At 50.8% G+C, this 25,318-nt stretch overlaps 9 protein-coding genes across 17 annotated transcripts; 4 read left to right on the top strand and 5 right to left on the bottom strand.

The window, feature by feature from the left end:
• The first annotated feature begins 956 nt into the window (after positions 1-956).
• PV10_03867 (uncharacterized protein) lies at positions 957-2,361 on the top strand. The gene has a single exon (XM_016368379.1). The coding sequence runs from the start codon at positions 987-989 to the stop codon at positions 1,806-1,808; it is 822 nt and encodes a 273-aa protein (XP_016224167.1). The 5' UTR covers positions 957-986; the 3' UTR covers positions 1,809-2,361.
• On the bottom strand, positions 2,188-4,724 carry PV10_03866. 2 transcript variants are annotated; one of them, XM_016368377.1, is made up of 4 exons: positions 4,522-4,724; positions 4,333-4,466; positions 2,627-4,267; positions 2,188-2,570 (listed from the first exon to the last, which is right to left on the bottom strand). In XM_016368377.1, exons 1-4 carry the CDS (start codon positions 4,590-4,592, stop codon positions 2,473-2,475), a joined length of 1,944 nt encoding a protein of 647 aa, XP_016224165.1. In that variant the 5' UTR covers positions 4,593-4,724; the 3' UTR covers positions 2,188-2,472. The 2 variants fall into 2 exon arrangements, with proteins under 2 accessions (XP_016224165.1, XP_016224166.1); XM_016368378.1 differs by lacking the exon at positions 4,522-4,724 and having other exon boundaries at positions 4,333-4,493.
• A 262-nt stretch (positions 4,725-4,986) lies between these two features.
• On the top strand, positions 4,987-7,564 carry PV10_03865 (ribonuclease HII). The gene has a single exon (XM_016368376.1). The coding sequence runs from the start codon at positions 5,037-5,039 to the stop codon at positions 6,051-6,053; it is 1,017 nt and encodes a 338-aa protein (XP_016224164.1). The 5' UTR covers positions 4,987-5,036; the 3' UTR covers positions 6,054-7,564.
• Positions 6,016-7,987, bottom strand: PV10_03864 (uncharacterized protein). Its single transcript, XM_016368375.1, has 2 exons — positions 7,713-7,987; positions 6,016-7,591 (listed from the first exon to the last, which is right to left on the bottom strand). The coding sequence occupies exons 1-2, from the start codon at positions 7,738-7,740 to the stop codon at positions 6,129-6,131; spliced, it is 1,491 nt and encodes a 496-aa protein (XP_016224163.1). The 5' UTR covers positions 7,741-7,987; the 3' UTR covers positions 6,016-6,128.
• A 574-nt stretch (positions 7,988-8,561) lies between these two features.
• On the top strand, positions 8,562-9,696 carry PV10_03863 (uncharacterized protein). The gene is made up of 3 exons (XM_016368374.1): positions 8,562-8,645; positions 8,803-9,004; positions 9,058-9,696. The coding sequence occupies exons 2-3, from the start codon at positions 8,996-8,998 to the stop codon at positions 9,460-9,462; spliced, it is 414 nt and encodes a 137-aa protein (XP_016224162.1). The 5' UTR covers positions 8,562-8,645; positions 8,803-8,995; the 3' UTR covers positions 9,463-9,696.
• Positions 9,697-9,702: 6 nt separating this feature from the next.
• On the bottom strand, positions 9,703-12,043 carry PV10_03862. Of its 4 annotated transcripts, none has more exons than XM_016368373.1 (4): positions 11,103-12,043; positions 10,721-11,047; positions 10,441-10,588; positions 9,703-10,221 (listed from the first exon to the last, which is right to left on the bottom strand). In XM_016368373.1, exons 1-4 carry the CDS (start codon positions 11,305-11,307, stop codon positions 9,720-9,722), a joined length of 1,182 nt encoding a protein of 393 aa, XP_016224161.1. In that variant the 5' UTR covers positions 11,308-12,043; the 3' UTR covers positions 9,703-9,719. The 4 variants fall into 4 exon arrangements, with proteins under 4 accessions (XP_016224161.1, XP_016224160.1, XP_016224159.1 ...); XM_016368372.1 differs by having other exon boundaries at positions 10,441-11,047; positions 11,103-11,766; positions 11,824-12,043; XM_016368371.1 differs by having other exon boundaries at positions 10,441-11,047.
• A 474-nt stretch (positions 12,044-12,517) lies between these two features.
• On the bottom strand, positions 12,518-16,012 carry PV10_03861. 4 transcript variants are annotated; one of them, XM_016368368.1, is made up of 4 exons: positions 15,590-16,012; positions 15,124-15,460; positions 13,399-15,070; positions 12,518-13,348 (listed from the first exon to the last, which is right to left on the bottom strand). In XM_016368368.1, exons 2-4 carry the CDS (start codon positions 15,333-15,335, stop codon positions 13,241-13,243), a joined length of 1,992 nt encoding a protein of 663 aa, XP_016224156.1. In that variant the 5' UTR covers positions 15,336-15,460; positions 15,590-16,012; the 3' UTR covers positions 12,518-13,240. The 4 variants fall into 4 exon arrangements, with proteins under 4 accessions (XP_016224156.1, XP_016224154.1, XP_016224157.1 ...); XM_016368366.1 differs by having other exon boundaries at positions 15,124-16,012; XM_016368369.1 differs by having other exon boundaries at positions 13,399-16,012.
• A 402-nt stretch (positions 16,013-16,414) lies between these two features.
• Positions 16,415-18,503, bottom strand: PV10_03860 (uncharacterized protein). Its single transcript, XM_016368365.1, has one exon. It carries the CDS (start codon positions 18,199-18,201, stop codon positions 17,239-17,241), a length of 963 nt encoding a protein of 320 aa, XP_016224153.1. The 5' UTR covers positions 18,202-18,503; the 3' UTR covers positions 16,415-17,238.
• Positions 18,504-20,291: 1,788 nt separating this feature from the next.
• On the top strand, positions 20,292-22,470 carry PV10_03859. Of its 2 annotated transcripts, XM_016368363.1 has the most exons (5): positions 20,292-21,018; positions 21,071-21,103; positions 21,153-21,299; positions 21,358-21,608; positions 21,661-22,470. In XM_016368363.1, the coding sequence occupies exons 1-5, from the start codon at positions 20,635-20,637 to the stop codon at positions 21,800-21,802; spliced, it is 957 nt and encodes a 318-aa protein (XP_016224151.1). In that variant the 5' UTR covers positions 20,292-20,634; the 3' UTR covers positions 21,803-22,470. The 2 variants fall into 2 exon arrangements, with proteins under 2 accessions (XP_016224151.1, XP_016224152.1); XM_016368364.1 differs by having other exon boundaries at positions 21,153-21,608.
• The last annotated feature ends 2,848 nt before the right edge of the window (positions 22,471-25,318 follow it).

Genomic DNA, 25,318 nt, shown 5'->3' with positions numbered 1-25,318 from the left:
GTTCTATCAAATGATTCTGTCGATGGTGCTGTCGGTGCCAAAGACATCATGAAATTTCTTGCTTTTCACATCAGCAAGTACAAGTTGCCAACTGGTGGCCTCCACTTTGTCACCGAGATCCCACGCACGGCAACCGGCAAGATTATGCGCAACAAGTTGGCACAACTTGCCGTTGTCTGATGCTGACCGCCATGAGCTAAAGTACAAGAGATAGAAACAAGATAATGAGGGCCTGTTCTGCTTGTAAATTATGCTTGCTTCAGCCATAAACTCCTGTGAGATTTTCTGCGCGGAGTTCTACAACCTGTGAATCCAAACGACGTCCGATGAGACAGGCGGCTTCTAACTGAACGGGTTACAGAACCAGTAGATGACTCCCATAGTATTATCAGTTCCGATTCCTGAGTTTAGCTCGATGGCAAGCCTCTCTAATCCAAAGCGACAGCGGTAGAGGTATCGGCAGTGTCTCGGTTTTCTTGGGAAGCCTTCACAGTGCAGGACAGCCTTACACCTCTGTACAAAGACGCCAAGTCCATTTCGAAAGCACTGAGAATAGCTTAACGGCCTTTACGCCCCCAAAATCATGAAAGCACTATCTGGAAGAGCCATGTATGACTTAGAAGGTCCATCCAGGCAAGTCTTTATCCCGCTTCGCTCACCAAATCAAGGTGATTTATCAGCATAAACTAGTCAAGACAGACAGGCAAAACAGTCATGCTACTAAATTAATTCCTAGCAGCCTGTGATCAGCGTAGAAAAGATGTTGTGGCTGACATCGGAGGGTATAATCGACATTGATAGGAAAACATGGAATTGCAGCCCCTGACCCTGAGCCTCTCGGCCCCACATTCACGCCTCACGCCTAGGTCACGTGGACGCACATTTTAGTAACCGACAACATCTCGTCTCTATCAAGACTCAGGCGCTTTTGAGTCCATCTGTCACTTTCATGGCAACAGCGCAAATCGAGATTGCCATCTACAAATATGTCATTAACAACGGCCGTCGATATTGCCGTGCAGGTCATCGTTCCCAACGAAAGCAGTGATGGGTCACAGGCACCTCTTCTCTCCGCTGAACGACGAATTACCCCATCATGGACCATCTCGCAACTCAAGGGCAAGCTGGAACCAATCACGGGCATTCCTGCATCATCACAATCCATCCGCACTCGCAGTTTGAATTCCGATGCCTGGATCACCATGGACGACGACACGGCATTGGTCGGGGACTCGCGCTTCAACCTACGCAAGGGGTCCGAGATCTACCTGTGTGACACGCGGCCATCACATCTACGGCAGACCATCAACTTTGCGGATGTGAGTTCAGTCGAGAAGTACCAGATGCCCGAGGCCGAGTACGAGAAGCTCGAAGATTCCGTACTGGCCTGGAAGCGGCGGCAGAAGCTGGGCCGGTTTGATCCTAATGCCAAGTCGGCCGAGGAGCTAGCAGTGGAAAGATTCCAGGCTGATTCAACCGCAATCTCGCAGAAGGGGATCAAGGTCGGCCAGAGATGTAGAGTCGGCAAAGACGATTCCCGTAGAGGCGCCATCAGGTTCGTGGGAGAGGTTCCAGGCCTGGGAGGTTCCCGGGAAGCCGGTTGCGTCTGGGTCGGCGTCGAGCTCGATGAACCCTTGGGCAGGAACGATGGCAGTGTCAGTGTTGAGCTGGACAACGGCCAACACCAAGTCAAGAGGTTGTTTCAGACTCGAGACAAGTATGGTGTCCTGGCTCGTCCGGACAACGTCCAAGTCGGTGATTTCCCTGTCCTCGACGACCTCATCGACGAGGACATGGAGGAGATATGAAGAGTGATGTCTCCAGCGTGGGTTATCGTTGGAAGAATCAAACGTGGCAAGCCCCAAGGTTCCCTCTATCCGTCTTTCTTGCCGTCATCTCCTGGCCTCTTTTAGGTCTTACAACTGAGCAGTCTCTTTACCATACCCTCAGCATTCGTCGTCCATCAATCAATCGCACTCGTTAACGCATGGCCGCCATGATATTCAGCTCGATTGCAGGCCTTGTCGGGTATAGTCAAACAACCATCGAGCAATTGTGGATGAAGCAAGCAGCGTCTTCAATACTCTGCGGCTTGTCATCTCGCTCGCAGAGGTTCACCATACAATTAATGACCTTCGCCATCCTTTTCTGCGATGGATGGTCATTTGTCAAACTTCAAACATGAGCCGCACTACCTGCTTAGAGCCTGAAGCTTCATCGTCGGGCCGAGAAGCAGGAGTCAGACCACCTCGCTCAGATCAGGGACTCTCGCTCAGGTTTACGGGGTACGGACGGGTTCATAGATCAGTACCTCTAGTCTAACGAGTCAGCCTCTTCTTGAGAATGCCATGCTCTATCTACACAAATGTGCTGTTCACCAAAGTGTCATTAGACTTCGTAAGAAGACAAATCCTATGCGTGCCGGCTCATCTGTGGGGGTCACCAGAATGATACAGACATCAACGCTGACCTTTAGTCGTCCTCTCCCATGACAGGCGTAGGCTCACAGCCTTGGCTAAAGAAGATTCGTGCTGACTTGTCTAGTTCGTTCTCAATCGAGTATTGGTTGCCTACAAATGTATGTCAGTCAGATGTTAGACCCAGAAAAAAGACAAAGCGAACTTACCTCTGGGAACTTGCCAGAATCCTCCTTTACCGATACTGAAACGGTTGATGGTACCTTGCTCTTCGCTGCCAACGGGTCCCACCGTGACCGTGACGCGACCTTTGACGACGAAAAAGCTCATATGCATCTTCCGACTGTTCTTGGGTCGCTTATAGCCTCCCGGCGCAAGATCGACAATACCGGTGCCGAAAAACTTGGTGCTCAATAGTTTGGCATACCTGAATGTGGGGCCTTCATGTCGCGAGGAGCCCTTAACTTCTCGAGTCTGAATGGCGGCCGGGGCATGTGCGAGCTCAATGGTTTCCTCTTCCTCTGCTGCTGTTTGTGCCGGCTGGTCCCACAAAGAAACATTTCCATGAAAGGTCCCAGTTTCCATCTCCCACGCCTCGGCGTAAGGGTCTTCCTGGGGACCTTCTTCAAGCTCGGATTCCGAACTAGAATCGCCATCTTTGCTAGGCGCTTTCCCACGCTTGCTATTTGCTTTTGTTGATTTTTTCTTTGCTTTCGATTGCTGGGGCAATTCCTCCGTCCGTACAATCTCTTTGATGCTGTTGAGTGGAAAGCGAGCACCATCCTTCAGTGCGCCTCCGCCAGGGCTCCCACCATAGATACACCTCTCATTTCGCCAGTAGGCCAGAGGCTTGACGCTAAGTCGCCCACTTCTCGTGTGTGTCACTGTATCGTCCGCAGGTGTTTCGCGTCGCAGGATATACAGTGACCGTGGCGGGCCTGGTCTCGCTCTGATTTTCTCCACGTAATCGTCAAGTTCTTTTTCTTGTCTTGTAGACATTTTCATATTGGCGTCATTTTCCCGTAGTGGCTGCTTCCCCTTGGCTTTTGCTGAGGGGGCCTTCTTTGACTGCACCGTGGCGGTCCGAGTTTTTTCTGGGGGTCTGGCCGTATTCCGGGCTTTCTTTGAGGTTGAGGTTGAGTTTGAGGGGGCCGCGACCTCATTATCTTGCTCAAAGACATCGGAAGTCCTTTTTCTCCTAGAGTTGGCTTCATTCCGGGCGAGTGAGAAAGCCTGTGGTTCTGACTCCTGTATGGGGGATCGAGGCGTGTTGCTGTACACTTTCGACGGTGTTTCAAGTTCCTCGGACTCCGGTCTTTGCGTGGATATTAGCTTGGGGGTTCCATGAACATCTGGCGTTCCAACAGCGGCGGCGGCGGCGGCAGCGTCATCGTCATCGTCGTTTCCCAGCGGGACATAACTCGCATCTGCAAGAACAGGCTCGACTTCTTCTATACTAGCTTCCACGTTGTCTTCAGCTTCATCTGCGGTAGAACCTGCAACATCTTCGTGGAAGATGTGTTCAATTTCTGGCGTAGGTATACTTGGAGTAAGCGCATTACGGCTCCTGGAAGATGTGATGTCGCGTAATGGTGATATTTCCGGGCTCTGACTAAAACGGTGTAGCTGCGCATTGCGGATTGGGGTTGTGTGATGCGGCTCGTTCTCGCGGTCTTCTGGGTCGTGAGGCTGTAGGCTCTTTCTCGTCGAAAAAACGTTGGCGCCATTGCTTTTGCGTGCGGTGCCACTTATCCCACTCTTACGAGGGGACGATGACCGTGGCGGGGGGACAGAGCCGTGGCGTGTTGAGCTTCTGGCCGATGGCTGTTGCTTTGGTGTGATAATCAAGCCTATAGAACGGCAATTAGCCTCCAGCGAGCTGGCAATAGAAAGCAGGCAGCCTGCGCTGACGCACCTGCTTCTTCGACGCTTTCGAGAATCATGACGGCTTTGAGTGGGGAGGGTTTTCTAGGAGAAGAGAAGATGCCGGTGATCTCCTCCATTCCATCCTTGTCGAGAGGACGTGGTTCCAGCGTGACACCAGTTCGTCTGCAGCACATGAGGTCAGAATGTTCCTGGGTTGCGACGCTGTGTTCGCGCTCACCTTCCCTGTTTGCCAACTGCGGAATAATCGACATTATCGCGCTCACGACGGGCGGCGGGTCTAGGAGCCATGGCGAGTCGGAACCCTACGAATCGCAAAATCTAGCTCTGAGTTGGAGTAGCTGTGTTGGCGACGGGCTATCAAAGACATGCAGTACTCGTGGACAGAGCAAATGATTCCGGCGTAGTGGTAGATAGATTTGGTGGTGTTTGCGACACGATCAAGCAGAGATGCATGTCCCACCGAATGTTTGTTAGCTGACCCCATTGGGAAGGCGCGGGTACAGTTTGAGAGCCTTGGCGTTCTGCGACTCAAAGAGGCAAGAGGCAAGAGGTGAAATGCACTAGACGCGTCGGGGCAGTTTTTCCGACGCCGGAACTAAGACGCGTCGGCCGACGCGTCAGGAATAGTATCAGTATTATGGGTCTATATCCTTCGACATCTTTCCCATATTTGTCAGGGCGACGAGACTCAAGATTTATCATAAGCGTCTCAGAACTGCTTGTTCCATCGCTATGGAAGAGGATAGCAATGTTTCCACAACATTCTGCCCAGGTTCGGTCAAAGAACACGAAGAAGAATTATTGACTGGCAGATCCTACACACATTACAGTGCGGTCCCCAAGAATGTGACGACAACTTCATCAGTCAACATCAACCCAGGCACCCCGTGTGTTCTTGGTGTAGATGAGGCTGGGAGGGGACCAGTAATTGGGCCGATGATCTACGGAGTGTTCTATCTTCCGGCGGATATTGAACAATCGTTGCTCGCCACAACTCATCACTTTGACGACTCGAAAGTCCTTACTCCGGCAGTGAGAGCGGCTCTGATGCAAGCAGTGTGCACGCAAGGCACAGATCTCTTCGAGTCATGTGGCTGGGCGGTTAAGTCCCTCAGCGCCCCCGATATCGGTGCTGGCATGCTCAAGAATGGTGGATCGTATAACCTCAACGCCCAAGCAATGGATGCCACGGTCGAGTTGATCCGTGGAGTGATCCAGCAAGGTGTAAATGTGACAGAGTTATACGTTGATACCATCGGGAGACCCGAGACCTATCAGAAGAAGTTGCAGCTCATCTTTCCAACTGTCAAAGTTCGGGTGGAAAAAAAGGCCGACAGCCTTTACCCATGCGTCAGTGCTGCCAGCGTAGTGGCAAAGGTCACAAGGGACGTCAGCTGCGAAGACCTTCTCGAGGCATATGTTCGACAGCAAGAGCTGTCGCCTGAAGACGAGGCTGTATCCTGGGGGTCTGGCTATCCGTCTGATGCCAGGTGTGTCTCATGGCTCAAGGCTGCCATTGACCCGATCTGGGGTTTTGGTAACGAGTGTCGATTCAGTTGGGGCACGGTAAAAGACATGCTTGACCAGAAAGGCGGATCAGTCAAACGCACAGATTGGCCGGCAGACAGCGAACAAGATAACATGAGACTGTCCACTTATTTTGCACAGGATGGCGCTTCTGGGCCGAAGAACGAAGGTGACGAACTGCGGACGTGGTTTGGAAGTTCTATTGGCCAAGAAGCATTCTAAGATGAAACGGCGACCATTTTCCGCCTTGAAACCGACGGACAAACCGCCTTGCACTACACACAAGCAGAAGCAACATTATAACTTTGATTTTGTCCACAGCCCTTTCAACGTACCTTCAAGACCTGGCAGGTTGGCGGGGCCGTCATAGATATCTCGCTCTGCAGCTCTTGTGTTGACATGAATTGCGCCGAGATCAGAAACTTTGGCGGCTCCGAGCAATCGACAGGCGGTGGCAGTTTCGTCCCGGAGAATTTCTAATACTCGTTCTACGCCTTCAACACCGCCGGCTGCCAGGCCGAAAAGAGCATTGCGACCAATTCCGACGGCTTTGGCACCAAGTGCCAGTGCCTTGACGACATCGGTGCCTCGCTTGATGCCGCCGTCCACCACGACGTCCAATTTGGTCAAGACCTCTGGACAGTACTTGCGAATTTCGAGAAGAGTATGGATCGAGGGTGGGGCAGTGTCAACAGCTCTCCCGCCGTGGTTGGACAGGATGATCCCCTGGACCTGTGGAGTATGTTGGGCAGCGATGTAGGCATCTTCATGGGTTTGTAAGCCTTTCAGGATGACGGGTTTGCTAGTGTGTTTCTTCAACCAGGGTAGGGTTTCCTGCCATGTCAAGGTTGGATCGGTGCCAAAAAACAAGGATTGGCCAATACCACCACCACCTTTCAACTCGGTGCCTCCAGCGTCCTTGACCACCTGGCTCGTGTCTTCAAGGCTGAACTTTCCCTTTTCGTCATGCTCTCTCTTTCCGGGCACAGGGGCATCCAGAGTCAAGCAGATGAACTTGATGGCATCCAATTTGTTAATTCTCGCGAGCATATCTTCCGACTTTTTGCGTTCCGACTGGACGTATAGTTGCCAACCAAACACCTGATTGGGGCCTGCGTCCTTGATGATTTGTTCAGGAGTCATACTAGCATTATTGGAAATCATCTGCATGGCGCCAAACTTTTTGGCAGCCTGAGCAATACCCCATTCTCCATCTGGGTGTGCCAGCCTGGCCATGGCAGCTGGAGAGATAAAAATGGGAAGTTGGAGGTGAAGGCCAAGGAAGGTTGTGCTAAGATCACATTCTTTACAGTCGACAAAGACGCGGGGGCGAAGCAAAATCTGGCGGTAGACTTGGTTGTTGTGTTGTTTGCTGTAGAGGTCGTCTGCGGCAGAATAGTAGTAGGCCCAGCCCTTCTTTGACATCTTCTTTGTCGCCGCGGCTTCGATCTCGTCCATATTCAGCAGAGCAGCGAGAGGTAATTCGAGCTCGGTGTCAGGTTGGGGACCGACATCCTTTGCAGCTTTTACTGCCTCTGGAAGGGACTTGGGATCGATGGGTCCAATTCGTGCCGACTCAGGAAGATTCTCTTCCAACGTGCCAGGAGGATGGATCGGATCGTAATCTTCGGTAGCATCTTTGCCTGCGAGCTTGAGGATAATGGAGGAGCCGCCAGGATGTTGGGGAAGAAAGTCTGTCACATCCCAGACGTTTCCATAGAGGATAACCCAGCAAGACTCTTTAGACCTATGTTGTTGTACTATTCCATATGTTAGCAAGAATCGGGAAAAATTAGTTGTTCACACGGCGGACATCCAACCAGCGGGGATAGGCGGAATTAGAGACGCAGGGGTCCATGGGGTGATACATGTGTTACTGACCTTCAGCATAATCAATTAGTTTCGACATGACGAAGTTGGGTACAACACAAATTATGTCGTCGACAACTAGAGGCTAGGTGTCGCCTTGGAGCTCCCAGACACTCACAATACGCGAGAGGAAATCAAAATCATGAGACGATGTGGCGGATGGGAAAGAAGCGTAGATCTTGAATAATATAAATGGAAGTGACATGATTGGGGAATTGATGAGTGGGAAGGCGGCACTGGCACTGGCAGTGGGTGGAAGAGTGGGTGGGTGGATGTGTGGATGTGTGGATGTGCGGGAGAGTGGGAGAGTGGGGAGCTCGCGAGATGGCATGATGGATATCTCTCCGGAGCCTCACACAGACCTCAGGAGATTCTTCCAAGTGCATGAGGCCCTAAGATTCAAGCTCCGAGAGGTCAGGGAATGGCCAACTTAGGTATCTTATCTTCTGGAGCCAATGATAAACTTAAAAGTCAGCCAGCTTCACCCATTTCGAGCCTAATAAGGGGGCGAGGGGCATTCCCACTACCCCCATGGATGTCACTCATACGGGCAGACTTACCCCAACAAGCGCGTTGTCACCGCTCGACCCTTCGCTTGCGTTCGGTGTGAAAAGCGAACTGCAGCATGATTAGTTCAGCGACTGCAATGCAAACGCCTTATGTAGTCACACCTCATGTGCTGAGTCTGATTGACACAGTTGTACAGAAGCAAACCTTGGTACTTATGTACTATAGCAATTCATAAGTACCGTATTAGGTACTTTAGCAGTCCAGCAGACTGTAGCCTACCAGGAAGATAGATAAGGTACTACCTTAGCTTGTTGACTACCTTTTGTAATGAGTTTCTACGCATGGGAGGATGATGGGAGACAAACCTGGAGTTGTGTCTTTTCAAGGCAGTGCTAGGTATACCTTAGCTGCGAGCGTCAGTGCCAGCCAACCTGCGTAAGTACCTACTCAGGCAAGGCTATTGGGCCGAGGGGCTCCCTGGGCCGCCTGGGGCCGAGGGGCCCGCCTCGCCCTCTGGCTCTTGGCCTTGTCGCTCACAAGCGGTCTCCAAATTGAACTTCTGACGTAGTATGGAGTACTAAGAGGTACCTAGGTACCTAGGTAGTAGTACCTAGTACCTACACTTGCTCTGTACTCCCACACAGAGGTAACTCTAAGAGTTAACTTCAATTCCAGACCTCTGAGCGTCCTCAAAGCAACCACCACTCTCCATCCATCATCCATCGCCAGAAAGACGTATGAGTCCACATACCCAATTTCTCTTAGCTTGATGTCGTCTTCGTCCAATGTTCACCGTAAGTCCTCATCAACGAGCCCTGTCTATCTCGCAGCTTACCTTGAACTGTAGACTCGACACGCTCAAGATGCCTTTCGGCTGCGCCTGCACCGAGCGCGATCCGTTGACCTGACCGACGAAGAACTGGTTGAAATCCGGGCAGCTCAGCGGACCTTTGAGGGCGCTTACATCCGCACGTCGCTGTCCCAGTTCTCCTTCGCCCTAATCGTACTCAAGATCTTTACCTCGGAATTTTACTCGATCGGGGCCTTGTTCGCCCTTTATGGAGCCGGCGTCCTCGCTGTGAGTGCCTACCGTCGTCAGCAGGGCAACAAACAATTCTTTAGCGACGTCGGGCCCGAGGGTTTGGGCAGAAGGAGATTCCGCACAAGTGGCAATGTCGTCGTCATCTTAACAAGCTTGAGCATTGCTGCATATATCAGCCTTTTGGTCTTGACTCTGAGGTTGAACCGCTGAAGCCCCGCCCGAGGCCATTTTGGAATCACGTTTATCATGCAGCGCACCCTCTATTCGAGCTCGCGGGTCACCAAGTCCATATTCAGCTACACGTCTTGAATGTCGTCTGGTTCTGTCTGCAGCTATAGGAGTTGATCAAATGATCATATCACCATCTATCGCACATAACGGCCATGTTGACATTCCGAGGGCAGTCCAGAATCTGGACCCGCGTCCACAAGGCTTTCTCGTGATGGGGGGGGGGGGGGGAACGCAGGTCATGCTCCTTTAAACTCGTCATCGCTGTCGAACTCAACCGCGCGTCGCATGTCGGCCCGGATAGCACTGTTACCGTCATCTTCATGCTCTCCGTGCTCACTGGGCTCCACATCAGTCAAGGGCTCAATATCATCCTGGATCCCTCTCCCAGACATGGCCCCCGCCACTGCCAATTGGTCTGCCGCGATGTTGCCAGGATCATTGGCATGGCCTTTGACCCACACAAAATAGGTGTTTCGCTTCAACGACTCCCTCTCCTCGATCTTCTCTCGAATCTCCATAATAACGTCCTTGTTGACCACCGGCTTTCTATCCGCCGTGGTCCAATTCCTCCTCTGCCAGTTCTTGTACCAGTTGGTCACGCAGTCGATCGAGTATTTGCTGTCGGTGTATATGGTGACTTCTCGATGTCGAGGGGCGATTTCCAGGGCCCTAAGGATGGCGGTGAGTTCGGCGCGTTGGTTGGTCTGTTTACTGCCCTTGAGAGCTTCCGATACATTTCTATAACGCCAATTGGTCAGCTTTTCAGTTTCAGGCTTAGGTTCTTGCGGTCGCAAATGTTGCTGCATTGGTGTCTGCTTCTGATTGACAGCATCAGGGGACGGTGCAGTGGAAGAGGGAGTCGAATCGCCCGGCGTGGATCCTCGTGCTCTCGCCGCCCAGTCGATAAAGTAGATACGATGATCAAGAGATTTGCGGGATAGTGGAGAATCATCATACTTTGGATCTTGTGGTCCGAAATACACGCCCACACCAGCTCTGGCACCCACTTGACCATTTTTCAAACTCGATCCGTCTGTATAGATACGGAGCATGCCCGGTGGATCGCGGTCCTTGGGCACAATCTTTGTTCGTTCTTTCTCCTCTTCTGTACGATTGACGATAGTCCCGTCAGCAGAGAGCTTGATATTTGGATCGAAGCCGTCTTCCGCACCGGCAGGAAGGGGGCCACGGCCAATTTCATAGGGAGTCCCATCCTTGTCGATGGGAGAATAGGTACCATTCATGTGTAGACCGGGGGCTGAATTGCGAACAATAAGACGTCGAATTTCTTCCCCCGGGCTGGCGTTTTGGGCATCGCCGAACCCGTTGGTTTTCTGACCAGCAGCAACAAAAGCTTCGGCCTCTGCTCGCGTATTGAACTTTTTGTGTTTGGGTTTCCTCACTCCTCGGATCTGAGCCTGCGCTTCATGCCATGCTGTATAAACCCCGGGGACGAGTCCATTCTGGACGGCATAGAACTTTTGCTCTCCATTGGGATCGGTGCTCTTGACGAGTTTGCCATCCATGAAGGCTTGAGCCTCGTGTAGAGATGGAAATGCCTTGACTATAGCCATGTCAGCACATCTGACGTGTTTCCATCACTCAGACGCTCAACATACACACTGCTCCCTTGTGACCTCTCACCTGACTCAGACATTGGTCCCAAGTGTCATATATGCCTGGCTTCTTGCCATCTTTGACGGCGTAGAACTTGCGTTCGGCGGGCCTCTTTCTCTTGATACCTGCGACGGCATTTGTGCTGGTGAGAGACGGACTGGAGCGGGAAGGGTCATTTGCCCGAGATCCCAATGCTGACTGGGCCATGATTTTGGTAAAAGGCGAGGGTCGGTAGCAGTGGAGAAGGCCGAAGCGAAGTAGGCGAGGCAGATTGAAGGTGTTGGACTACAGAGTTGGGTGGTTGTTTTGTAGCGCAGAGGCCATGTAGAAATACAAGGCTTTTTACAACATGTCAATGTCAAAGAATGAAGGGGTGAGGTTGAATGGTCGGTCAACAAGGTTTGCTAGCAGAAGGGGTCAGGATGGAGCCAGGGATATATCTTGATTAGGCGGTGGAGGAAAGGGAGCGGAGGGCCTGATGCCGGAATAGATCCGTAGGTATCGGTCAAAGTGAATCGTGAAGGGGGTGTCTGATCAGCTGTGAGCAAAGCATGTAGGTAGACAGACCTAGGATTCTGAAGGGGGCACTGGGGGGGAGGTGTGGTTGAGAGGAAGTTTGGAGTAAGGATCGGGGACTGTACTCAAGTCAAGGCAACCCTTGTTGACCTTGGATTTCTATTAGCGAGCGAATGCTAAGGGGGGGGTACATTGGGTTCCACGGACAGAGGAATGCCCCAGTAGTCAATGTGTAGGAGTCCGAGGTGGCTGTGAGGGTATAAAGAGGAGGAGGTGAGTGATGAAGGTGGGAGGGTGGACATGGGGTGGGATGAAATGATTTGACCAACCAGTGAAATACGCGCCAGCCTGATAGGAGCAGACGCAGGGACGCAGGCACCGCAGGCACTGTAGGGTGGTAGGTAAGGCAATAAGTTGGAGAGTCACGTACCTAGGTACGTATTCTATAATTTCTATTCGTAGGCGTATCAACGTAAGCGGGGGGAGATTGACTGCGGGTTACGAGGGTTTATCAAGTTCCGCATATACTTCTGTACCTAAGGGCACCTAAGTTACCTAGGTAGGTAGGTTGGTAGGTGCTTAGGAGTACAAACCGCACACCCTAATTACATTTCCCAGAGTAAATCCATCAATGAGGATATTATTGTCCATCTCAGGTACATTGTCTGCATACATGACTTCCATACCTAGGTACTTTACCTGACCTAAGGTACGTGGGTACCTACGTATGGTTGGGTTGCAGTGTTTGTTGTTGACATTTGCACGTGAGCGGTTCACGATTACCTCCTAACCAACAGACTAATCGAATGTGTGTGCTAGGGAAAACAGCATGTATACTTGAGTTCACAAACTGGTTAATTTTAAATGTTGTGACGCCAGTCACCAGGGAAGCTTCATCACAAGCTTTACGATGAATATGTATTCTTTCACATCTCCCATCCTGGGTACGAGAGCATCTCCTCAACTGCAACCAACACTCGAGAGGATGGAAATATTAAACATGGAAATCGAATGGACATGATCTGTATGGCTGCTTCAGTATCAGCGAGAACCACGGATCAGTTATACAGATTCGGCAATCACAAGCCTAAGATGGCCTGTTTCTCATTCCTATGCCACGTGCTGCTTCGCCCAGCCGCGTGTTAACATATAATAACCATGAGCAGTAATTCCGCGCCGTTCAAAGAACCCGTCTTCGATGGCATCATCCAAGTACATAACGACGCCGCCAACACCCTCGCTGGTCCATGCTCGCAGATGGTTCTCTTATGTTTCCTAGCCCATCCGTTCCTCGCTCGTACGCACACACTGTAACTGTAAAAGAAGCAAACAAAGGACATCCATCCATCGACCGCAAGAGTCACCAATCAACCCAAGACTCAATGCGGCAAAGTCCAGGACGGTCATGCCAACAGCTGTCTTGCCTGAAAAGAGCCATAATAATTAGTCCAATCGTAAAACCGACGCCCAAGATACGTGGAACCGCAACACCCCAGCGGCGAACTTCAGAGGCCGTATATATTTATGTCGTTGAAAACATGTCCAATTTCTGGGTTGAAACATGAAGGAAATGGCCACAATACAAAAAGAGAAACAAAAACAAAAGGGGTATCATGTCAAAACATCATGCTTGTGGGTCAATTGCTCGCCTCATTCGGTAGTTTGGCTCATATCGGAACTCGTCGGTTTGAGGATCCCATCGATAGGCCTTGAACTCGACGCCATATGGTCGCTGTAACTCTGTCAGTAACATATCCACACAACGCCATGGACGTTACCTACCGGCTCGAGCATGTACGCGACGCCGAGTGGGACGTCGAGATCACTGATGTCTTCTTGCTTGAGACCCATGAAATATGCCAAGAGAACTCGACAGATGCTGCGGTGGCCGATGATCAAGACATGATCCGTCATTCTTTCAATTTCGAGAATGACCTTGCCCAGCCGGTTGATGATGTCCAGGTAGCCCTCTCCACCAGGGCCCGGATAGCGGTAATGCAATTTGTTCTGCTTTCGTAGTTCGTATTCGTTGGCGAACTTTTCCCGAATCTCAGTATAGGTCATTCCTTCCATGGATCCGGCATTCAGTTCATCCAACATGCGCATCTGTTTGGTGTCGAATTCTTCGTCGCTGAAAAATTGACTAGTCTCGATGCTTCGTTTGAGCATACTGGTCCACACACAAAAGTTTCTCTCCTGTTCGGCTTGAGCAGCATATTCTGGATTGGGAGGAGTGGTGTCTCCTGGCAGAGGCGGGAAGTGCGAATTGGCCTTCTTCTCGGCTTGGGCCTGCTCCCAGAGCTTCCATTGTTCTGCGATGAAGCGCGGGAGAGACTGAGCATATCGCACGCCATCAGGGCTGAGGGAGCTGTCGCCTCCGATCTTGCCGTTGGCATTGTCCATAGACTCTCCGTGGCGGGTGATCCAGATTTGTCGAGGGGCGAGGTTGAAATTCATCAAGTAGGTGACTGTTTGGATAGAGAGAAATCCCTTGACCCGATAGCTGACCATCTTCCGGCCAACGTCGATCAAGGAACAATAAGGCATGTCATGCTGTTCTTCAAATTCGTCGAGTTTCTGATACGACTTCTCGTACTGGGCCACTCGTTCTTTAAAGTCCTTCAAGGATTGATGGGGGTCTTTGCCTTTGTAGTCGGGCCCAGAGAGCTTCAGTCGAATATTGGCCTCGAGAAGTTGCTGGTCTTGACAGCGGGATTCCAAAAAGAGAACGTTGATATTCTCATCCCGTTGTCGGATGTGTTTAATTAAAGACATACGCCGATCCTGGGTATGGTTGGTGGCATCCAGAATTCCCACAGAGCCACCGTCTTCAAGGACATATTTCAGGAGTTCGTCGAGGGCTTCATGGGCTACCTGTTCTCGCAGTTGTTTGGCCTTTGTGTTTGAGGGATCGAAGAACTGAGCGGATTGATCCATGGGTTCTGGAGCAGGGGCATGAATGGCGTCTGAAAGGTCGTGGTCGGCCGTGTTTCCATTCATCTGCAGTGGGCTGATGGGCGATGCGGACGTGATTTGACCGTTCTGGAAGAGTTCGGTCTTGATGGCAGGGGGTGGCAGGAGATCAGCGTGTTCGACGATGCTGTGCGGACCGGTGGTGGTACTGCTCATACGTTGGACAGAGGCTCGCAGGGCAACATGTGTTGGATCTGGCATGGGTGGGCCTTGTCCGGCAGCCACTCGGCGGCGGTCTCCAACATTGAAGATTTTTGTGGGATGCTGTAACCAGTTGAGATATCTGCTGATTTTCTTGACCAGATAGGATTTGCCTCTGGCTGGCAGACCAACCATAATAATGATCAACTTGGCACCGACATCTCGTTCTGATATACGACCGTCGGGGGAAACTTTGGATCGAGTGAGGCCGGGGATGTCGAGCGTTGTGGCACGAAGTTTTGGGGTTGCAGACCCAGAAACGTTGGCACTTCGACCATGGCTAAGAGTAATGGATGAGCGCAAGTAGAAATTTGGTGGAGAATGCAAACTTACATTTGTGGGCTGGACGGAGCGGTGGGAGCAGGAGTATCAGTCAAGGCCTTTCCGAGTGAATGTGAAGATTGGGGGACTGGTTTCGCGGGAGAGTAGGAAGAAGGAGTCCTTCCAAAGGCAGTCTTGGGTGGAGGCATCAGGCTCGAATGGTAGGCGACATGGTTGAGAGATGAATCGGACAGAGAATTTGAAGTCGAGGATGCATTAGTCATGATGGCGACTCTGGCTAGATTGGAATATTGATCGCTCAGTTGTCGAGTAGGCACGGATCCGGGCGGTGGAGGGGCTGGAATGCCCGGTCCAGAGACACCAGGCTGAGGAGGAAACCTCGAGCCGTCTAAGAGAGGCATTCAGTATGGATCCAAGAGTATCATCTGCAATATCTGAGGGGTGGAAGGGGGGGAAACAAAGGAAACAAGGAAATCAAGAGTAAAACCAAAGGTGATTGAATGTAGTGAGGACTGACCAACAGCAAAAGCAAGAAAACGGTTGAATAATGAGTCAAAAAGTAAAATAAAAATGGCTGACGGTGACGTTGACAGTCGCAGTGGCAGTTGCGGTGACTGGTGGTGACGGTGGTGTTTGTAGGAGTGGTAGGAGCCCCAGGCACAGAGATAACGCAGTTGGGGTCGATAACGATCTCTACTCCGTAAGCGACAACGGAATGTAACAGGGTCCGGATATGATGTGGAGGAGTAGAATCCAAACAAGGAAGGTTTCTGCTGGTGATGAACCTTGAATTACGGATATTGGGCGGATAATGGACGGATATTGGGTTCTGAAAGCGGAAAGATAGAAGTCTCAAAGTTGCCACGAGGCGGGCTCAAGTATGTACTGTAGGAGTACAACTAATGGTGACTGACGTTGGTTGTTAGAGTTGCAGTCCCAATGGCTCCGCTGCTGATGTAACTCGGGTACCTTCAGTTATTAGTACCTTAGATCGTTAGGGGTGGGTGCCTGGGTTAGTAGGTAGGTAAGGTAAGGTAAGGTAGGTAGGTACTGAATCATGCATACGATAGGTACCTTACCCAGATCCTTGTAAAAGGCGCATACGGCCCCCTCGGCCTCTGGACTCACACGCGCCTGAGCTACTGGTAATCTGTCTGGTCGACGGGGTTAAAGGTGTGGGGGCATGGGTGCTTGCATAGGTAGGTATAGGCTGATGGATTGGGATGTTGATAGCCAACCGTCAGTTCTGCATTCATCTTCATCGGTCTGACTATATTTCTTGTTTGAAGGCATGTAACGCTTAGTTGAAATTGGGAATTGGGCATCACTACCAATTTATTCAAGGTCCCAGTATCCTGGTTGTGAACAATTCGGTATTTGATTGATACTTATTAATAGTCCATCTCTCGGGATTACGCAGACGGTACTCCTGCTCCAGCTTCGCCATCTACCCACCTAGCCCTTTGGGGATCCGGGCTGCTGCAAGATGGCCGCAAAAGGTCTGTTGCCGACCGATTCAGCCGCTTCTTTCTGGATTAATGTTTCCTCAAGTATGGGGTAAGAATTGGGGGCGGAATATGTGGTGAATCCAGCCCACCACCTTTCTCAATGAAATGCTGTCCTGCAACCTCAATCTTCTTTCCGCTTTGCGAGAGCTACTTGGAAATGGCAACACTCTGTCAAGAAAAAGAGGCGTGGGAGTGATAGAGGAGATCTTTTCTCGAATTGAACCGGAATGGCCTGGACCGATTTGGCACCCAACCACCCAACCTTACATGGAGTCACCTGGACTTGGCTTTACCCGGGCGTCTTTGCACCACACTTCCAGGATCCAGTATCCAGTATCCACACCACAAGATCCCTCAGTTGACATGTTAAGAATTCGGCCACCGAACCAATTGTCGCTTGAATCCTAAACACGAGTGCGGCGATCCACTGATACTGGCTTACCTCTAAAAGCCAGTTTCATGATTTTGGCCCAGAGGAGCCTACACGGTGTGTCACCACTCAGTCACCTGGACTCATGACATTCAGAGCGTGCAAAGCTATCTAAAGATAGGTAGATATGCATAGTACTTACGAACAAACATTACCCAACGCCATGCTAAAATCCCTCATTGAGCCTTGCTTGAAATCAACAGATATATGGGCGCACTTTCTGTCATCTCATGACGAAGAGCCGGGCTCCGCGTGCTCCTTTGCCTCGCGCTCTTTGCGCTGTCTATTCATCGCTGCCCTCGCCATGATCTCTCTTCGACTCAGGCCTTCATCGCTCGCAGCGCCCTCTGACCTCCCCAGAACAAAGTCACCACCTTTCCACCCTCCATGATCTGCGTGCTCGACATCATCATATGAGTCTCCAGGATTGTAGAACTCTTCATTCGATAAGCGATGCCCTCCGTGGAGCGTGTCATTGCGATCAACTTCTTGTTCAATTTCTTTGGTCAGGTTCCAGAAATTACGGTCGTGTTCACCCCATACGTTGTGAGATAACTCGTGACAGAGTGTCTTCCTGATGACTTTATAATCGCGATATCCGTCGTAGCTATCGGTCCGTAATCGAAGTTCAATCACCTCCCCGGCATTTCGATTCAGCCCTAGTGTCTTGGACTCATGTGTGGTATGTTCGGCAGGGTTCATCTCTGTCAGCAGACCGACGCTGAATTTGTGCTTTCGCATCGCCGCTTTGATGCCAGGGTCATTGGCCAATCGCTCGAGGTACCGTCGACTCTTTTCAGGATCGGGCAGATAACTCAACGGCTCAATGGCGTGGAATGTGTACATGGCATCCTCTTGAATTCTCTTCCAGTCGCGATTCTTGTTGACTTTGACTGCCTTGGAATTTTCGGGACGCACCGACCGACGGCTGGCTGCGCCCATGTCTTCCATCTTCTTGACTTCGCCATCTGGCGCACCGACAAGCTTGATCCGAGTCGCAGGCGTGAGAAACTCAACTAGCCTGCGGTCCGGAAATGGGTATCTGGTTAAGCCGGGTTTGGGTAAGAAGAAGAGGGACACTCGCTCGACTTGGGCTCCGATGTGTGAAGCGCATCTTGTTGCGAGGTCGGCAATCGTCTCGTCTGCGATATCCTCCAAGTCTAGAGGCTGGTCGCGGTATTGTACCTTCATCGAATTCGTGTATTCACAGAGCAATTCAGTTTTGGGATGTGGGGGTAAACAATGCTCAAAGGTCGCTGTCGACGCTGACAAACAGTTGTCCGTTGATGGGTGACCAAGTTGTGTTAGGAAATCTTTGTATTAGGACAGTCTTATGGCACTTTAGTCTTGCAAGGAGGATCTTGAGAGAGTTGGAAGAAACATGAAGATGCAATGCTAGCGATCAATATGGATTGCAAGGCACTGGCGCAATTGCTTTGTCCTTGACTCGCTCACCCGGATGGAGCCCATGGCAGGTTCCAGAACGATGACGCGCTACGCATATTCTATGTATCGCTTATCAAGGTAATTGAGTGCAGTTATTACCTAATCAGCCGCGGAGGTTTTTGCGTCCTCGCCACAGCACGTCAGATACCTAACGCATACCTTGAGGTGCCTACTCTGTATGTAGCGACCTGGCCTAGGTAGGTACTCCTTACGTGCCAGAATTGACACCCTCGCTCGTATTATCCGCACAATAAAACGTCGCCAACATCATTTGTGCAAGGATCCAGGTCTAAAGTTAGCCACGACCAGAGCTGTGTTCTTGGACACTTGTATCTTCATGGGTGCTGGTCATATCGAACAGAACCGTTGAGTGTCATCTGCGTGGAAGGAGAGTCTTTCTCATTGCTAACAAGGGCTGCTGAGTGAGATAGTGAGAGGTGGTGAGAGATGGTGAGATATAGAGGACTTCCTTTATGCATCCGTAATCAAGCGGCAGTCAGCAGCAATTGCAGTACTACTTGCTGCTGTACGCCTTGGGCGCCTTGACTCGCAGCCTCGGCACTCCATTAGAACGCGCCAAGGTCACACCAAACAGTCCCTGCATCGACCGCCGCTCGCGCCCCAGCTCCACGTGGAGACCTATGCGTACTCCGTAATCGTACTCGTCCTGGATGCATATTTTACCCATGGTTCGTGGACATGATAAATACCTCGAGATGGACACTATACATGATTCAAGTCACAGGCTCAAAAATATCACCGCATCGGACAATTATCCGATAGGCATCGGGGAACACCTTGAACGACAGGAAATTGGAGAGATCCGAACCTTCCGCGTCTTCAACATCTGGCATTTGGTTATGATTGTCGTCATAGCTTACGGAGTAGCAGTACTAGGTACCTGTTAAGCGCTACCTGACTCTTGTCGTATATGTATCCGTACTACTCACACATATTTTCGTGAGCTCCCTGCACAACATCCGTCCACCTGGCCAAGCCTGTGGTGCAGCACACAGCAGCCCTTGGCCTTGCACAGCCTATGCGTCTGGCATGCCAAGTGCTCGTAGGCGACGCGTAAAATGCACATAATCCATCATTACTCCGTAGAACATTTGCCGATGTGGTAACCCACTAGGCGCAGGGAGGCACGGGAGGCTAGGCTAGGATGCTACGGGATGCATCTGCGCATCTATTTCGTGGGAGCACAAGACCACTTTCCCCAATGCACCTACGCTCACGCTTACGCGGACTTGTGTTTTGGGCCGCGTATCCCCTACCGGAAGTGAGATGTTGGCATCACAAAGTCCCAAAAAGAATCTTTTTCTCCACATCATAACGGTGTGTGTAGGGAGGACGCGAATATGAAGACGTAAGTGAGGCTTTCTTTAAGCCCAGATTGAGTTCCTCCACCGGATCGATCGGCGCCAGCCTCATTTACGGTTGACAGATTATAGCACGCGGGGTTGGTGCAGAGTTTGTCCACACCCGGGCCCTGGGCCATTTCTGCGCTGGAACGTCTGGTTTCTCGGAACTCTGACCTACTGAAGGAAGGTTATTACTTAGGCTAAGGGAGGTACCTTAGGTACATACCTTTTAAAATCTTAAGCATAGTTCCGGGTAAACTCCTGGCTCTTCTGCTGGCGTGCGCTGTTGGCTTGGGACTACTCTCCGTACGCTGGGATGATCCAGCCTCATGTAAGCCCCAGTTAAGGAAGTCGTTCACGCGACACTTTCCACCATTCGACAAATCAAGCCATGCTGGGCGTTGATCCTGGAGAACCCTTAGGGTTTAGCAGGCATTGTAAGGCCCCTTTGGCCCTGAGTCTTGCCAAGATCTTCATACTCACAGGCCTTAACCGTCATCTCTTTCCATCGTTTCTAGCTCCCTTGTGTCTCCTGTGGACCACTCACGGTCCTGTCTTGAGACCAATGGCCTGCAAATCAACGCATGGCTAAAGTCTTATCATTCCTGCCAGTTCTTCTTCCTTATCCTCCGTGCCCCGTCTCATTCCTTGTCGCCTCATCCTCATTAGAGCCGTTTCATTCTTGGACATTCGGGCCAGTCTTGCCTTCATCAGCACGCCGCCTCTTCTTCCTTTCGTTGCCTGCTCCCTTCGCCTTTTGTCGACTCCCTGAACATGGACTGCTTGCGTCCTGCGTTCGTCTTTGTTGTTGATCATGCTGCTCCTAGACTCGAGGCACTGGGTACTTCCCATTGTTGTCTCCCTGTTGGCTTTGGTCAAGTGCGATCCTGAGCCCACCCAATCCCTTTCTCCCTCTCTCGTCGCCTCGTCCTCTGCCACCCCCGCCTCTGAATCTACAAAACCTACCAAAGAACCCCCCAAGCCAAACCCGGATGACAAAAAATACTTTCACGAACCCGGTGGAGATGATCTATTACATCACTACGACATCCGGTACTTTCAGAAAATTGTGACAGACGAAGAAAGACAGGACACTTTGAGGCATCTCATCCGCGCTTACCTCTTGACTTTCGATTATATCGGCGTGGAGACCTGGATCGCCCACGGCTCCTTACTCGCGTGGTATTGGAATGGCAAGGTGGGCAACGGCATTCGCATCCTGCATGACACTACGGGATTAACTGTGCTAGATTCTTCCCTGGGACTGGGACCTTGACACCCAGGTATGCATCCAACTAGCCAATTGGTGGGCTGTCTCTCACATTTCTATAGGTGACAGACGAAGGTCTCAAGACGCTGGGGAAACACTTCAACCAGACCTACTACGACTACGACCAAGGCGATGGCTCCCCTGCCCGCCGATATTTTCTTGACGTCAACTCTATGGCTTGGGAGCGAGTGAGAGGCGATGGGGCGAATGTAGGAGATATCCACTTGCTGCTTACTGAGCAGTCTATTGACTTACCTCTCTTACTAGATAATCGATGCTCGATTTATCAGTGTCGACAACGGCCTCTTCATAGACATTACCGGCCTGTCGGAAGCGCACCCTGATACTGAACCAGGGATCATCATGTGTAAAAACCACCACAAATATACCCTCAAGGATATTTTTCCCCTCCGCGAAACACACTTCGAAGGTGTCAAGGCCAAGGTACCCTACTCGTATATTCCAATCCTCGCAAAAGAATATACCGAGCAGGCCTTGGTCAGGACGGAACACCATGGGTATGCAGACTTCATGTTGAAACAATGCGATACAGCTGCTAATAAGAAGTAGGCACAAGTGGCATGCAGATGTAAGAGAATGGATAATGACGCCAGAGGAGAAAGAGAAACAAGAGGCAGAGGCAAAAGCAAAGCTCGATGCCGAGGAAAAGGCAAAATCGGGCGAAGGCAAGACGAAGGATGATAATCCTTGACGCGTGAACCCTGAACTTTTTGTTCGATACGATACCCACATGACGCGTTTGTCGGTTTGTATTTGCAGATCATTGATATGTACTACTATTGTTTGCCTCAAATGACCTGGTCGAGATAGTCACGGCGATGGAGGTTGTCGCATGGCGATGGGTCGCCTTGGTTTGGCATCATCATCTCGGATCTCTCAGGTCAAAGTCTACTCCAGTTCATTTCACCGTACAATTTCAGGATGGCGCAAAGGCACGAAGAGTCAGCGGTGATTCTACCCTCCGCCACCTCAGCGAGAGAAGAGGAGGGGATATGCCTCGTGTCGACGCAGACTGGTCACGTCGACCGAGCGGTCGTCCTGGTTGCAATTCCAACAGCATCGCGACCTTATTTTCGCATCATCATGTCGAAAGACGGCCAAGTTATGCTCAATACAGCGAGGGGGCAAGCCCTCGACCAATGTAAACACCTTTGTTCTTATTGGGGTTGGCATTTCTGCGCAAACAATTACTATTTGGAAACTAAAGTGGCATAACATATTTCCGGGCTTGAATCAGTCCATCTCAAACCCGGTAAACGTTGCGAGGTCAATTCAGAAACGTTGCACATAAGGCGCCGCCTTGTTATGGCGCTTCAAAAATATATATATATATTATATATGCCCCGAACTGTGCTTCATCCATTACCATTTTCGTTTGGGAAAGGGAGCGAGGCCGCTTTAATCTAGCACGTGACGGAGCATCAAGGAGGCCCGGCCGAGCACGGAAGAGCCTCCAGGGAGCTACGGCAGAGTACGGGGAACGCCGGGGGAGCTGTGAGGGAGCACTGCCCTGATGTGGATCTGCAGAAGCCAGTTCGGGCTCGGATGCCCTTTTAGGTACTCGGCTACAGTTGCCCGGCTGTGCTCAGTAGCCTGCTGCCTCGCGTGGTGACGCGTCCAACCCAATCCTGGCAAGTGCCCAGTGTCTGAGGACCGCTTGGCAGTTCCTGAAGCGTACCCCCGTGTTCCTTGTTTTTGGTTTCGCCTTTCAAAAGGGCCCAACTTCCGGGGGCATCTTGGCTGAACCGATATTTCGCATGCAAATCACATGATTTTATTTGTCATGCTCCTGTCCGTAGTCCGCAATGACTGTCTGCCAAGGTTCCCAAATTTTTTCCCTGGTGTGCAGACATGTGGTTCGCACCAGCTCACTGCCACGCGGGTCTTTTCAGGTTTGAAAAAGGCGAAGCTGTCGTGACACCTGATGACTGTGAAAGATTTTACTCGATGATGAGTTTTGGAATGGCTTGGCCATGACTCCAATGCTCCTTTGGCCAGAGAGCCCTTACTTGTCGTGGAGAACACAGGCATTCAAAGAGAGCGGCTATCTAAGAAGCGCAAGAGGTCGCCGGAGCCTTCAAAGACAATAAGCTAGACCCTGTCACCAAAAAGGCGCCTCCTTGCTGCTGGTTGGGTGTCTCTCCTTTGACCCAGAGTGAGCTATTCAAGTTTATTTGGTACTAGATTGACTGACGTCCATCAAGACTTTGACGATGACTTGACGCCGAAATCTCAATATCCTTCTGATCCCCTCACGCGATCCACATCCTTTTGAATAAAGGATCACTAGCCGGTCTCCCATCACAGACCATTTACTATGATCCCTCGTCAATACGGACCGTTTACGTTTGATGTTTGAATTCAACGAGAGACAAATCTTGAGCAATTTGGACCGACATCATGCGGTCCGCAAATAACAGGACCAAGAACGGCGGTTGGTGTCCAATTCTTCTTCGACAGTTGGCAGTAGGACTCTGCTGTTACGAAAGGGGTTTCCGCAGCTAGAGGCCGAGTTGTGGAGAGTGACCTGGCTTCGGCTAGAGACATGGATATAAACCCAGCGCACTTCTTCTGGGAAATGAGCATAAACCTGACCCAACAAATATGTCCCTCAAGGCAATGCTTTGGTGGATTACAGCTGTCGGTTTCGGAGTTGTTATGTTCATTGTTGGACCTTTCATCTGTTGCTTAGGCGGGATATATCTCTTGGTCCAAGTTCTCCTTTAAGCTATCATCGCAAGATTCTAAAACTTGACGGCAACACTAGAATATACCTATATCTTATGAAACGAACTATAAACCAGATTCTACGACCAGCTAGGTCATATTAAACCACATAGGAACAGGTGTAAGCTGTCTAGAATATAAACCCTTTACTAAGTTAACGGGGGTTTGGTCTAGTACCTCGGAAGGAGGATAAATTAAAAGAGCACTTCGGCGAGCATTTAATAGAATACCCTCACAGTAAGGACGGCAGCTCGTTATACAGCATTGCGCCCACGTAACAATTCTCCCTTGTAGTTTTTGTTTAACTCAAATCGATCTCGAACCCGGCCGTGGGCGCATCTTGAAACCAAAAAAACTATGTCGCTCTAGCCCCCCCGGAAAAGAGTCTGAAAAGAAAGAGTGAGGAAGACCTAAGGTAGTAAAAGGAGGAGGAGTAGGAGGAGGAGTAGGAGGAGGAGGAGGACTACCATGACGCACGAGCCTAAATCGACGTAGAGTTGGGAAGGTCGCGAATTTAAAGATTACAGAAACATTATGTGTCAAAGCCGATTCGTTAGAGAAAAGCTCCATTTTGTTGTCACTGCTAAAGGGAATGTGAGGTTGAAGGGGACGAAGACGGAGGAGAATGTAAAGGTTGTGGTCATCATCGATGCATAGAATGTTTGGCTGGCAAGCAGAGGATAAAGAGAAAGGAAAACGAATGTTAAGGAAATAATTCCCAACTCTCCTCGACCGAGGTTTCCAGGAACCCGAGCTGAGCGATAACTGTTGGAGCACTCATTCATCTGAAGAAAGTTGACTAGTTGTCCTTTTTTTTGGTCCTCGCATGCTGTCCTCCTGCCTTAGCCTCGGAAGCTGCTGTATTTTGAACAAGGGTTTGGTGCAACTTGCCCATTTCTCCATCGAACAAGAGGCATTCTGGTTCATTGATCAGCCAGTCGGTGGTGAACTTGACCACCTGCATTTGCCCGACGATGGAGATTTGGCCGTACCACTGGCCCCCTTCGTGGGGAGAACACTTACATAGATGGCCGTGAATCTTGGCAGCTGGTAATCAACGCGCCGCTTCGCCGATTCAACATACTCACGTGACTTTCACGTGACTTAGCGCGGTGCACTCCTCGTGATACATGTTCAACCCAGCATCAAGATCTAAGCGTAACCGTTTGTACACCGCACCTTTTTTGAAACAGATTCGACGACAACAATGGCACCTCAGTTCGGCCACATTATGGCATGGCTCCTCAATGCGGAATCAGACCTGGACGACGAAGTGCAAATTCTACGTGAACTCGCCTACGAGTCCCTACAAGAAACCGCCTACTTTGACGTGCTTAGTAGAGAAGAAGACGAAAGGATGAATAGGGGAATGTCACTCCAGGCTTTGTACGAGGAGGCATACTATGATACTCTGGAGCAGGAAGAAGACGACAGGATGAGCAGGGAAATGGCACTAGAGGCTCTGTACGAGGAGGCATAC

This window comes from Exophiala mesophila, assembly GCF_000836275.1.
Source record: "Exophiala mesophila strain CBS 40295 unplaced genomic scaffold supercont1.3, whole genome shotgun sequence".
Taxonomy (NCBI): domain Eukaryota; kingdom Fungi; phylum Ascomycota; class Eurotiomycetes; order Chaetothyriales; family Herpotrichiellaceae; genus Exophiala; species Exophiala mesophila.
This window is presented reverse-complemented; position numbering and strand designations above follow the sequence as displayed.

Coding starts and splice junctions, on each gene's coding strand:
- PV10_03860 (XM_016368365.1), bottom strand. CDS start 18,201: ATGAAGGTACAATACCGCGACCAGCCTCTAGACTTGGAGGATATCGCA.
- PV10_03862 (XM_016368370.1), bottom strand. CDS start 11,307: ATGGCCCAGTCAGCATTGGGATCTCGGGCAAATGACCCTTCCCGCTCC. Junction 11,048..11,102: donor AGGTCACAAGGGAGCAGTGT/GTATGTTGAGCG, acceptor ACATGGCTATAG/TCAAGGCATTTCCATCTCTA.
- PV10_03861 (XM_016368366.1), bottom strand. CDS start 15,473: ATGCCTCTCTTAGACGGCTCGAGGTTTCCTCCTCAGCCTGGTGTCTCT. Junction 15,071..15,123: donor GCTCCGTCCAGCCCACAAAT/GTAAGTTTGCAT, acceptor CATTACTCTTAG/CCATGGTCGAAGTGCCAACG. Junction 13,349..13,398: donor TCGCGTACATGCTCGAGCCG/GTAGGTAACGTC, acceptor ACAGAGTTACAG/CGACCATATGGCGTCGAGTT.
- PV10_03867 (XM_016368379.1), top strand. CDS start 987: ATGTCATTAACAACGGCCGTCGATATTGCCGTGCAGGTCATCGTTCCC.
- PV10_03866 (XM_016368377.1), bottom strand. CDS start 4,592: ATGGCTCCTAGACCCGCCGCCCGTCGTGAGCGCGATAATGTCGATTAT. Junction 4,268..4,332: donor CGAAAGCGTCGAAGAAGCAG/GTGCGTCAGCGC, acceptor GCCGTTCTATAG/GCTTGATTATCACACCAAAG. Junction 2,571..2,626: donor ATTCTGGCAAGTTCCCAGAG/GTAAGTTCGCTT, acceptor ATACATTTGTAG/GCAACCAATACTCGATTGAG.
- PV10_03865 (XM_016368376.1), top strand. CDS start 5,037: ATGGAAGAGGATAGCAATGTTTCCACAACATTCTGCCCAGGTTCGGTC.
- PV10_03859 (XM_016368363.1), top strand. CDS start 20,635: ATGCTGCTCCTAGACTCGAGGCACTGGGTACTTCCCATTGTTGTCTCC. Junction 21,104..21,152: donor ACTGGGACCTTGACACCCAG/GTATGCATCCAA, acceptor ACATTTCTATAG/GTGACAGACGAAGGTCTCAA. Junction 21,609..21,660: donor GTCAGGACGGAACACCATGG/GTATGCAGACTT, acceptor AATAAGAAGTAG/GCACAAGTGGCATGCAGATG.
- PV10_03864 (XM_016368375.1), bottom strand. CDS start 7,740: ATGTCGAAACTAATTGATTATGCTGAAG. Junction 7,592..7,712: donor ACTAATTGATTATGCTGAAG/GTCAGTAACACA, acceptor CATATGGAATAG/TACAACAACATAGGTCTAAA.